The 13,126-nt window shown below is 37.0% G+C and overlaps 1 protein-coding gene and 1 non-coding gene across 4 annotated transcripts in view; one reads left to right on the top strand and one right to left on the bottom strand.

The window, feature by feature from the left end:
• CUL4B (cullin 4B) overlaps nt 1–13,126 on the top strand; it is a 49,486-nt gene that overhangs the window by 19,620 nt on the left and 16,740 nt on the right. For all 3 annotated transcript variants that reach the window (XM_016943303.3, XM_009439581.4, XM_009439584.5), the window contains 6 exons: nt 8,941–9,044; nt 9,564–9,633; nt 10,660–10,733; nt 11,531–11,693; nt 11,972–12,061; nt 12,366–12,448. In XM_016943303.3, the coding sequence (XP_016798792.1) occupies nt 8,941–9,044; nt 9,564–9,633; nt 10,660–10,733; nt 11,531–11,693; nt 11,972–12,061; nt 12,366–12,448 (584 nt within the window). The remainder of the gene's footprint in view (nt 1–8,940; nt 9,045–9,563; nt 9,634–10,659; nt 10,734–11,530; nt 11,694–11,971; nt 12,062–12,365; nt 12,449–13,126) is intronic.
• Nucleotides 11,757–11,860, bottom strand: LOC112207228 (small nucleolar RNA U13). Its single transcript, XR_002941679.1, has one exon. It is a non-coding gene; the product is annotated as a small nucleolar RNA U13 (small nucleolar RNA).

The following is a 13,126-nucleotide window of genomic DNA, read 5'->3' as shown; positions in this document are numbered from 1 at the left end:
CTTTTGGCGTATTATATATGCGTCTCTTAAAATGTACAACAATAAAAGCCAAAATATGAAACTGACTTGGAAAGGCCTTAAGAGAGCATGTGGTCCAATATTTTTTCTTTGTGGTGTCCGTGACAGCCTGCAAAGGGGATTCATCCCGTATTATCTCATATAAGCATTATGGAAACCCTTTCTGGGGTACGTAGGGTAGTAGTTACTATCCCCACTTTTTTTTTTTTTTTTTTGAGTTGGAGTCTTGCTATGTCACTCAGGCTGGAGTGCAGTGGCGTGATCTCGGCTCACTGCAACCTCCACCTCCCGGGCTCAAGTGATCCTCTTGCCTCAGCTTCCCAAGTAGGTGGAATTACAGGCGCCTGCCACCACGCCCTGCTAGTTTTTGTATTTTTAGTAGTGACAGGGTTTCACCATGTTGGCCGGGCTGATCTCGAACTCCTGACCTCAAGTGATCCACCCGCCTCCACCTCCCAAGGTGCTGGGATTACAGGTGTGAGCCACCGCGCCTGGCCTATCCCCACTTTATTGATGAGGAGACTGAGTCTCAGAGAAGTTGAATAACCTGCCCAGAGTCACATATTGGCAGAGCAGGGGCAACTCAAACTGAGATGCTGGATTTCTAGTTCATTGCACTTTTACTCCTGTACCACCTCACTAATATACCCTGGTACTTTGAATACCACTGTAGTGCAGTGTTTGAAACAATTAAATTGTTTTACTTTAGGGAAAAAGCTCTTTATCATTTTAGTAGTATTTTTATCTGTGCATGCATAAGCGGTGTTTATTTGGATAGTATATGGTGTTTATTTGGATATGCTGGTATACAGCATATTTAATTTCAATAATATTTTATATATTCCATATTTGTAACAAATGTTTATTGTGGTTATTAATTAACCCTATTTACTTTACCTTGAATATTTTTCCAGAGCTTTTGATTTGAAAATACTTTTCCTGATACATTGATTCTGTTAAATCTTTTTCTTTCAAGAGCATAGAGCTTGCATCTCTTGTTTTTGTTTTCTTGTACTTCGTAAGTTTTACCTGCTGTTGTTCAGTTGCATTTCTTTAGCCTAGTCACAAGTCTTATAACTTCACTGTTTGCATTTTTCATAATACCTTACTGCTTTTGCTATAATGAATTCAAAAGCATTGGTTTTTAGCTCTTTTACTGTTTTTGACCTTAATTTTATAAATGTTCCTTTGGATTGTTCTCAGAAAGATTATTTTGAGATGTTCAAGTTCAAACAGGAGGATAAAGGAGGTAAAGCTATTTCATATAATCTGGACTTCAGGTGCTTGTTTGATTTTGACTCATTGAAACGTAATTAGAAGTACTCTCTCAATCTACCTGAGTGGGAAATAAAAACATAAGAAAAAGTACTCTTCTAAAATTGAAATAATGTGGAAATATGTAGTTATACAAAAGTTCTCCAAACCCCTGTCCCACCCTCTTTCTCTGAGGTAAACACTTACTGGCATATATCTGCTTAGAACTTACTTCTGCATGAAAAAACATTTTGCTTTAAAGCTTTAAGTATGGAAGTCCCTAGTGTGGGTTGCATGTACTGCCTACTAAGTTTTTAATTTCTATAAAAGAACATGCTGTTCTAAGTACACTTGCAGTAAGCAAACATTGTCTTTTTAAAGTAATTTTAAATTAGAATTGGACCTGAGTTTTAAAATTATCTTTCCTTGACAACCTTGAGATCCTGTGGGTGTGAGGCAGTGATTAATGTTTTCATTTGACTGTTTTGTTTGTTTGCGTGCTTGTTTTTAATTGACTGCAAATAAGACTGATTAAATGCACTGACTTTTGAGCTGTCCAGCCTGCCTTAGGTTACAAATCTGTCACTCATCATATAACTTTGGGCGAGTTACTTCTCTAAGTCTTGGTTTCCTCATTTACAAGATGGTGAGACTAACGGCTACCTATATGGTAGGGTTTTTTAGACGTAAATGAAATATTGCAAAAAAGTAATTATCACAGTTCCTGCTATATATTGGTATGTGTCATCAATGATAGTAGATATTTGAGTCTTTAGAAAAGAAATCTTTATTTTAAAATTACATTTTATTTTAGAGCTCTGAAGCCACACGATTTTAAATTCTAAATCTACACTGGGCCAGAGCAGCTGTCTGATAAATAGATTACATTCCAAATGTGCTTCAGTAGACACCATTAGCGAAATTGAAAAAATAATAGAAAAAGACAGGAACTCTCTAGGAACAGTGTCCCTCTACGCTTAAAAAGAATGTGTCTTGTTTTCACATGTGGTATCGTACAGTTGGAATTTTGGTTTTGGTGTGAGTTTTTTTACTATTAATAAGTAATATTTTAAATAGGATTATTTTCATAATCCTATTACGAGCTCATGTTCTCAACTTTTGTATGAGTAGCCGCAGTGCTTTGTTTAGTGCTTTGTTTTGTTTTGTTTTGTTTTGTTTAGAGATATGGGGGTCTTGCTATGTTGCCCAGGCTGTTCTCGAACTCCTGGCCTCAAGCAATCATCCCGCCTTGGCCTCCCAAAGTGCCAGGCTTACAGGCATGAGCCACCATGTCTGGCCTAGTACAGTGTTTAAGATCAGCTACCTTTTTTGGAGATGCTGGAAGTTTGTACAGGAGCGTGTAACATTTATCTTTCCTATAAATCTCTAGCTATTTTTAAAGTCAAGCCTAGTCCATACTTCAATTCTGATGAAAATAATTTTATTTATTATTAATAATGGGAACTGTAGTTACCTTTTTGCGAAATAAACCTTAAATGATGAACCTTTCTATTAACGATTCATTTATAGAGTAGATGACCACAGGACTAGAATCAAATAGTATAGGTTATTATCAATTGTAAAATCTGGTTGCTTAAGCAGTCAGTGATTATTAAGAAAGCAGTTAGATTCTTAGCATTGTTGATGACTAGCTGTTGGAGTCTGTGTAACTTTTGTCACCCTGTTGATGTCTTAAAGCTTAGTCTATTATGTATTATGTATTTCTCTTTTTACTGAATCGTTCATCAGTACTATTGTTGCTGTTTTTTAAAATGTACAACTAAAATTCTACTCTTTGTTATTTTGAAATATACAATAGATTATTAAATAATAAAAAATTTTAAAATGTGCACTTACAAATTCTTAGTCCTTGATAATTTTCAGTCTTATTTAAGTCATGTTTACTGGAAGTAAAAAGAAAAGGAGTTTAGGTTTCATTGTATAGTTGGTTTCCTTTAAACAGATTCTTAGTTTTTGAATACTTAGAGTATCTTAGCCATATTTACTTGACATAAAAAGAGAGATAATGTAGATCTTATTGCTATATCAGTTGTTGAATTTTTGTTATGTGCTTTACTTACTATCTGTAAACATAGCTCGAAAGCTAAGACTCCACTCCTTAGACCAGTGACCAGAGTTCAACACCCTGGTGGAAATTCAGTATCTTTTTTATTGTCTGTTGTTCAGTAAATATTTGCATATGTCATTTGCTACACGTTTATATATTTTTTTGACTGTGTTTTTTTTCAGACACTTTTTTTTAGCTCATCCTTGTGAAGAAAGACACATTTTTTATGTATCCTGTGGATTATGGAGGGGAAGGGCTGGGATTTGGAAGAATAAGGGTTAGAAGCTTGCTAGAATGCCTGTATTTTATACCTAAGTACCTTCAAAGGATTTAAGGCAGCATATTTACTGGTAATTAGTGGGAGCTTAAATAAAAAGATAGTTTTATTAAAAAGACTTGTAAGGCTGGGTGCGGTGGCTGACGCCTGAAATCCCAACACTCTGGGAGGCCAAGGTGGGCGGATCACCTGAGGTCAGGCATTCAAGACCAGCTTGGCCAACATGGTGAAACCCAGTCTCTACCAAAAATACAAAATTCAGCCAGGTGTGGTGGCACGTGTCTGTAATCCGAGCTACTGGGAAGGCTAAGGCATGAGAATCGGTTGAACCCAGGAGGCAGAGGTTGCAGTTATCTAGAATCTGTTTATTACAAATAGTTGTTTGTGAGGCAAGAGGTTACTTCCAGAGATTCCCAAAGTGTTTTATTAGTGTAAATAATAAATACGTAATGCATAATATGTAAAAATACATTAATAGTACATAATATTTAAATAAAACAATGCATAATATGTAAAAATACATAAATAATAAATACATAATATTTAAAAGAATATATTTCTAAAAGTGCTTTTCAAAGATCTAGAGTAAAATAGAGCTTATCTCAAACACCTTCTTATTCCTGTTTCCATCCCAGCATGTAATAGGATGAAGAGTACTTAGTAAACAGTCATTCCTTGTTCAATCCATGACTGCTTACTGTGTCCAAAACTGGACTGATACCTTGGGGTTATGGAAAGCACTTAGTACTAGTAAGAGAGCATAAGTACCTACCCTAAGTTACTTATGTTCTAATAGGTTCATGAAATTAATAGTTCGTGACCAGCATTTTTTAAAAAGAAATGAAATAGCAAATATCAGAATGCATCACATAGAGTAATGATGTGTAGGTTCGTGAAGATTTTATTTTAGTTACATAAATTTATGTATGATGGATTGTGACATTAGATTTCCTACTGTGGCTTTGGGTCAAAACATTTTGGAAGCCACTGTTTTACAGACACCACTCCAAATCTTGCCCAAAGGTGAGAAAAGTGGAGTACTTGGATCAAAGGATGTGTGAAAGGTTATAATCGGGTGGCCAAGGTGGCTCATGCATGTAATCCAGCACTTTGGGAGGCTGAGGTGAACAGTTCACTTGAAGTCAGGAGTTCGAGACTAGCCTGGCCAACATGGTAAAACCCCATCTCTACTAAAAATACAAAAAAACCTAGCTGAGTGTGGCGGTGCATGCTTGTAATCCCAGCTACTTGAGAGGCTGAAACAGGAGAACCACTGGAACCTGGAGGCAGAGGTTGCACTGAGCCAAGATTGCACCCCAATCTGAGCGACAGAGCAAGACTCCATCTAAAAAAAAAAGAAAAAAGAAAAGTTATAATCAGACATGAGATGAAAGTGGTAAGATTTGCCTTGAACACCATGCTAAAAAGTATGGTGGTGGGGAAGTTAGAAAGGCTTTTATTGGGGAAGGCAAGGATTTAAGTTTTTTGAATACCTGATATATTCCTCTGGTTCAAAGCCCCGAAAGTATTGCAGAGCATGTAGTGAAAAGTCTCACTTCCACCCCATCCTCCAGTCCCCTAGTTAGTTCTCTTTGTGACAGACATTATTAGTTTTTTGGGTATCTTTCCAGAGATGTTTTATATACGTAAAACGACTGTGTATGTTTTTATTTTGTCCCTTTTTTACATAAATGATAGCAGACCATGTACCGGATAGTTCTTTTTGTTTGTTTATTTATACCTATTATGAGATTGCTCCATCACAGTACAGGAAAAGCTTGATGGAAGGTTGTTGAGGAAGGAAAATGACTAGATCCGGTCTATAGGTTAAGCAGTCAAGGCTAAATTAGAAAAACAGAATGTTCCCTCCGAACTTGACCTCAAAACTCACCTTAGATGCTCCTGCCTTTCTTGCCTTAAAGTTCTTAAACCACCCTCCAGCCAAACACAGGTGAGACTCTGTGCTGTAAAGCCCAGCTTAATTCTCGATTTCTCACTATTTCCACTAACTTTTTATCTGTTTCCCTTTGGGTCTTTGGGACTCTGTCCCTTTACCTCTTCCCAGGAAGGCTTTTCTGACTTGCCCTCCCCTGAATGCTGGGTTAGGGGCCTCATCTCTCTGCTTATCCTCATCATAGCATCTAGCACACTCAATCGTAATTACACGTTTTCTGGCAACTTTTCTCATACTAGAAGCCCTTTCTATGTGCAGGACACATTGCTAGAGTTTTTTTTGAATACTTCATGTATTCACTTGGTTCAAAGCTCAAAAAGTATTAAAGAACTTATAGATAGATGAACACACAATGTCTTTCTGTCATTAAGGAGTCAGAGAGAGAAGATATACACATAAAAAGATAAGTAGTTTTGTGTAAGAAGTGTCCAGTGGTTGGGAGATAAATAGTGTTGACTCAATGACTAAGTCAGTGTGGTATGATGGGTGCGAGTGCCATGTGAGTCACTGGTAGCTGAGTCAATTAAGAAGAACTTATTGGAAGAAGTGGGACCTAATTGAGTAGTAAGGGAATATGGTATCTTGTGTGAGAAGATAAGTAGATGTGCCGAGAACTGTTTTATTTGAGAAGGGAACATAGCAGAAGGAAATGGGATAAATAGGACTTAGAGAAGTACCGGAAGTACGCAATGTGGAAAGATGAAGTACGCACTAAGTCATATGACAGAATCTAAGCAGAGCGATAAGAAATGCTGAGAAAACAGTCATTCAGAAGGAACGGTGAGATACAAGGAGAGGAATACTAAAGGTAGAAGGGGGACAGTCCACAAAGGACCTGTGTGAACAGAGAGGCACATGAAATAAATGTAAATTCCCTTAAGCATTTGTGGCCTAGCCCCAGGTCACGTGAAAAGTGGGCAGGCCAGCAGGGTCTCAGCCTTCTTATTCCTCCATAGCTGCTCAATCTAATTGGCCTGCTGTTTCCTGATGAGGTGTGGTGACTTGTCTCATGGTGTAAGAGGTTTCCTTTAAGCTCTGCTCTTCTCTTCTTTTCTCTTCTCTTCTCGAGACAGAGTCTCACACTGTTGCCTGGGCTGGAATGCAATGGCACATTCTCGGCTCACTGCAACCTCCACCGCCCGGGTTGATGAGATTCTCCTGCCTCAGCCTCCCGAGTAGCTGGTGCACACCACCACACCCGGCTAATTTTTGTGTTTTTAGTAGAGACAGGGTTTCACTATGTTGGTCAGACTGGTCTCAAACTCCAGACCTCATGATCTGCCCGCCTCGGCCTCCCAAAGTGCTGGGATTACAGGCGTGAGCCACCGCGCTCTGCCAAGCTTTCTTTTCATTTGCTAATTTATTTACTGGACCTGCATATTGGGAATGTGACTTCTAACTACATATTTTTAAAATTCCACTCCAACCCACAGAACTTGGATGCCCCCCTAGAGTTCATTTTAATGGAATTTTTTTCTTCTGTTGTGGTGAGAAAGGAATTCTGGTGTTACATTTAAGTCATTACCACTTGGAATTATAGATTATATCAGAGTTTTCCCAAAGAGTTTTACCATGCCTGTTGTTTTAAATTTGAAAGTCTTTTATATATGCATAACAGGAAACTTACTGAAATCTGAAGGTCATCCTTCTGGAATCTGAGTATAAAAGAAGACCAATTCAGTTATTAAAGTGAAGTAAAAATGCAGTTCTTTCTTTTGTAATTGGTGTTAATTCAGTTGTACAAATTTTATTTATTTTTTATTTTATTCCTTTTTGAGATGGAGTCTCTCTCTGTTGCCCAGGCTGGAGTGCACTGGTGTGATCTCGGCTCACTGCACCCTCCACCTCCTGGGTTCAAGCGATTCTCCTGCCTCAGCCTCCTGAGTAGCTGGGATTACAGGCGTGCACCACCATGTCCGGCTAATTTTTGTATTTTTAGTGGAGACGGGGTTTCACTATGTTGGCCAGGCTGATTTTGAACTCCTGACCTCAAGTGATCCACCCGCCTCAGCCTCCTAAACCGCTGGGATTACAGGCATGAGCCACTGCGCCCAGCCACAGATTTTAAAATCTATATTTAACTATTCTTAAACTGAAATGTTGGAGAAAATTCCTTGGTATTATATCATACTCATTATCATACTACTAGCAATAATTTCTGCTTTGTTCTGTTCGGGAAAATCCAAGAACGTTTAAGTAAATTTTAATTCAATTGTAGTAGGACTGCCCAACCCATCTGATACATAAACAACAGGTGAAATTCTTTTTTAAACCCAAAATGAAGCTCTGCTTGTGAAAATGATTAATATTTTAAACAAGACAGCTTTTTTATTTTTGAGACAAGGTCTCACTTTGTCCCCAGGCTAGAGTGCAGTGGCGTAGTCATGGTTCACTTCAACCTTGAACTCTTGGGCTCAAGGGATCCTCCTGCCTCAGCCTCCTAAATAGCTGGAACTACAGGTACACACCACTGGGCCCAGCTAATTTTTAAATTTTTTGTAGAGATGGGGTCTTGCTTTGTTTCTGTATTAGTCAGGGTTTTCTTAGAGGGACAGAACTACAGAACTAGTAGGAGATATATATAAAGGGGAGTTTATTAAGTGTTAACTTACACGATCACAAGGTCCCACAATAGGCTGTCTGCAAGCTGAGGAGTAAGGAGAGCCAGGTTGATTCCCAAAACTGAAGAACTTGGAGTCTGATGTTCGAGGGCAGGAAGCATCCAGCATGGGAGAAAGATGTAGGCTGGGAGGCTAGGCCCTTCTCTCCTTTTCACTTTTTTTGGCCTGCTTTATATTCACTGGAAGCTGATTAGATTGTGCCCACCAGGTTAAGGGTGGATCTGCCTTCCCCAGCCCCCTGACTCAAATGTTAATCTCTTTTGGCAACACCCTCACAGACACACCCAGGATCAATACTTTGTATCCTTCAATCCAATCAAGTTGACACTCAGTAGTAACCATCACAGTTGCCTAGGCTGTTCTAGCCTGGCATCAAGCAATCCTCTCACCTTGGCCCCCCAAAATGTTGGGATTACAGGCATGAACCACTGTACCCAGCCCAAGTAGGATTTTCTTTGAGCAGCATGTTGGCACTCAAAAAGTTTCAGATTTTTGAGCTTTTTGGATTTCAGATTTTTAGATTAAAGATGCTAAACCTGTAATTTGTTCTTTTTTGATACAGTGCATTGGTTATGAGAAAGTTTGCCACCCACATTGATATATTTTGTTGTTTTACCTTGTGTCTTAAGTGGATGAATAACCCTTTTTAATAAGCTGATGTGGTAGAAATATCAAATTAATAAGAATCTGATGTAAATAGTTGAGAAATCCTTCATCCTCTCCTTAAGAAAGTATTTTAACCTTGCAGGCTGTAGAAAATCTCTGTTCTTACAAGATTTCTGCAAACTTGTACAAACAGCTGAGACAGATCTGCGAAGATCACATCAAAGCACAGATTCATCAATTCAGAGAATATCCTTTTTAAAACAAAAAATCGTGAATAGTTTTGTCTTCCTCTCTGTCCCTACCCCTCACTGTTTAACCCAGCTTGAAGTAGAATGCCTGTATTTTGTAGGTTTGTCATTTTTTGTGCCTTGTGTTTCTTGAGAAACAAACACATTTTGACTTTTCAGCCTTAATTCGTGTCCAGGACTACATGTGGTATTCATGTAAATAAGATGTCCTTATGTCTTTACCCTTTTTGCCCTAACAGATTTCCACTTGAGGAAAAATAATCTCCTAAGGGAAATCGTAAACTGAAAACACGATGTTCAGTTATGTCTAAGACTTGTTTTTAAAGGTGTTTTTTAGTATAAACTATGTTTTTTTTTTCTTTTACAAATTAGGAAATAGCACTTTGGTGCATAATCAAGTGCCATTTAGTTTCACTTAGTGTGCAAGGTATTCATGTTTAAGACTAATGTGCTGTCTGTCACATGGCACATATGACTTGTACCAAACGCTTTAAGATATCCTTAACATATGTTTCAGGGATTCATTGGATAGCGTTCTTTTTTTAAAGAAGATTGATAGATGCTGGCAAAACCATTGCAGACAAATGGTAAGCTGGAAAAAGTATTGTATTTTGGCTAAACATTGTATTAATAGTTAAAAACATTTCTTCAAATACAGGAATGTTAGTTTTTAAAACTTAGCAATAGGGAGATTGCTTCAATATCTATTCCTTTTCTTTTTTTTTTTTTTTAAATTTATTTATTTTTTATTTTCCCGTAAGTTATTGGGGTACAGGTGACATTTGGTTACATGAGTAAGTTCCTTAGTGGTGATTTGTAAGATTTTGGTGCACCCTTCACCAGAGCAGTATACATTGCACCATTGTAGTCTTTTATCCCTCGCCCCCCTCCCATTCTTCCTCCCAAGTTCCTTTTCTGAATTGGAAACTAGTTTTGGTTGAGTTTTCTATTTTAAAACCACAAGTTACAGGTAAACCTGCATTTCAGAATGTCTTGCACCTTGGGTTCATTTTTATTTTTGTCACACTTACCAAAAATGTATTTATCTCATTCATTAAAAAGCTACATTTCGTCTGTCACTCTTATTTTTTTTCTCTCTTGATGGTTATCCTGTCCACTATTTGATTACCTGTGAAGGTGCCTGATGGTCCTGTGTTTTAGTTTATTCAGATAACAACCTTTTCCATTTTTCTTAATCTGGTTTATACCTTATATTCTACAGATTAAAATCTTAAAATCCATCACCCCTCCCCACCCCCACCCCCTGCCAAAAAAACCCTCACATGTGCAATGTAAGGCAGCTTCATTCCCAAGCACTGTGGCGCAGGAAGAATTATATGAGTGTCCCCTTGATTTTTCAGTTACTTCTCAAGTAGTAAATCAGAGGGCCATTTTAAGTGTCTTTTTTCTAGAAAACACGAAAAGGATTGACTGTTGAGTAATAAAAACGATATGGGCATATTCTCAGATAGATGTGTTTATCTGCGTGTTTGATCTTAGTAATCTAATATTATATATACAGACAAACTCTTCAGTTTTATTCTTATTGAAAGCAAATATTTCAGCTTCACAACATACAAAACTTGTTTGATTTCTTTTTTTTTCATTGGCAGATCATGATCAGGAGCATTTTTTTGTTTCTGGATAGAACTTACGTTCTTCAGAATTCAATGCTACCCTCCATTTGGTAAGGATGCCAGAAAAATATGAAAAGATTGTTCCAAATCATACTCAAATCTTAATTACACTAATGAAAGAGTATAAGCTATACTGTGAATATTCTAAAAATTCACATTTGGTTCTAGACTTTCCTTTGTAGCAGTTTTATCTTCCTAATATGTTGCCTATGCTAATATTGAAGATAGCTAACATTCCCTGGGCATATATTAATTTATGAAGAAGTTTTTTGTTAGCCGAGGGGACTAAAGTTTGCTCTGGAATGTCTATGATTGTGATTCATTTTGCTGCTGACCATCAAGAGTTCACTCATTTAACATTATGCAAAAGTCCATGTATACACGAAAATAGAATAGTATCATGAACTCTTCCCCCTCCCATGTACCTATCATCTGCCTACAGCAATGATCAGAATTCACTGATTCTTCAGTATTGAAACCAGTTGATAAATAACCAAATAAGCTTTCAATACCAGTACAGTGAAAACTGTTTTATGTCTTTGAACTAATTTTGTCTGTTGATTTGAGCAAAGAAGAAATCCACAAAAAGAAATAATACAACAAAACTTAGTTATGGAGGAAAATAGGAATTTAGCTTCAATTCTCAGTAAAGACAAAATGAGTTTCCTGTGTTCTTTAATCTAATAATGTTATTCAAAATTAAATGTGTGGATTTTATTTTTTGACAATTGCTGCTTCAAAGCCCTGGAGCCCTAATTAGCATGGGAACATGTGGTAAGAAGTTAAGCAAACCTCTTCAGAAGTGGTATTGTCAATTAATTTAGGTTATATGTGTTTTTTATTTTAGGGACATGGGACTGGAGTTATTTAGGGCTCATATTATAAGTGATCAGAAAGTGCAGAATAAGACAATTGATGGCATTCTTCTCTTGATTGAGAGGGAAAGGAATGGTGAAGCAATTGATAGAAGTTTACTTCGAAGCCTTTTAAGCATGCTGTCTGATTTGCAAGTAAGTTAACTACTACACATACTATACAGAGCTGATTGCTATTCCTAGTTTTTTTTCCCCCCACATCAGACAGGTAATGTGCTGATGTCATAACAAGGTTTGAAGGAAGCACATCTCATATATGAGCATAAAAACCCAATCATCATGCTTCTAAACTACAAAAGGATCCTAGCTTCATGTTTAAAAACCAAATTCATAATGCTGTTTACATAGACATAGAGGACATTTAGTAAATATTTGCTAAATAAATGATCTCCTTCATTTTGTTCCCCCTCCAGATTTATCAAGATTCTTTTGAACAACGATTTTTGGAAGAAACTAACCGGCTCTATGCAGCTGAAGGCCAAAAATTAATGCAAGAAAGAGAGGTATTTAAAAATCATGACTAATAAATTCTCACTGTCTCTCACAATAGACCTTACTTTGTAGAATATAAGCTTCCCTTTGCATTTATCTTCCCAACATTGTGATGCTCTTCTCTCACTTAGGTGCTCCTTTCTTTTCTCTCTTCTTAAAGGCCAGAATTCTGGATCATAAACTCTACCTATAAATTTTTACATATGATTCTACCCTGTCACATTTGACAGGGCCACTTCCAGGATCTTTTGGACTTGACATTTTCTGAATGATTTATGGGGAGGAAAACAATAATATAAAAAACTATCTTTGTAGGTTCCTGAATATCTACATCATGTTAACAAACGTCTAGAAGAAGAAGCAGACAGACTTATTACTTACTTAGATCAGACCACCCAGTAAGTATTACATGCTGAATTTAATAGTCTTAAACTGTCGTTAAATCACTTGCAGCACTTTAGCCATCCTAAACATGTTAGTAACTGTTTTCAGGTGTGATTTGAAGTGTTAACAGTTGTTTTCATAATACAAACTTCAAGTTATTCTTTTCCCTAGTTAATTAGTTTTCATCCAAGGATTCGATTATTAGGGGTGTGTGTGTGTGTGTGTGTGTGTGTGTGTGTGTGTGTGTTTAGAAGGTAATTTAGAAATAATACTAGAAGCTGATGTGACCTTTAAACTCTTCAGGCCAATTAAAATTCAGTGGATTCCCCTATTTCTGTGCTTTCCTAAGTATTAATATTGCCAGTCGAGGGGCCTCTGTATGTAGTACTTCTTTACCTTCCTAATAAAAGTAGCAAAACTTGGAAAAAGCCGACTACAGCAAGGTCTTGGAGATATTCATTTCATTATGTAAACCAAATTCTAAAATATGCAGTGTTTTTAAAAAATTTTTGCCTGTCAGTTCCTTTATGTCTTTTTCTTTTAGGCATAAAGTATAGTAACTCTGAGCACCAATAAATTTATACATAGGATAGGAATCTTGAAATCAACATAAAATGAGCTATTTGATTTTTTTCCCCCTTCAGGAGAGGCTTTACATTTTCTGGAAGTCAAACGTCAATAATACTAACCTT

The sequence above is a fragment of the Pan troglodytes genome, chromosome X, assembly GCF_028858775.2.
Source record: "Pan troglodytes isolate AG18354 chromosome X, NHGRI_mPanTro3-v2.0_pri, whole genome shotgun sequence".
In the NCBI taxonomy this organism is placed as follows: Eukaryota; Metazoa; Chordata; class Mammalia; order Primates; family Hominidae; genus Pan; species Pan troglodytes.
The sequence above is the reverse complement of the archived record's forward strand: the minus strand, read 5'-3'. Positions and strand labels throughout refer to the sequence as shown.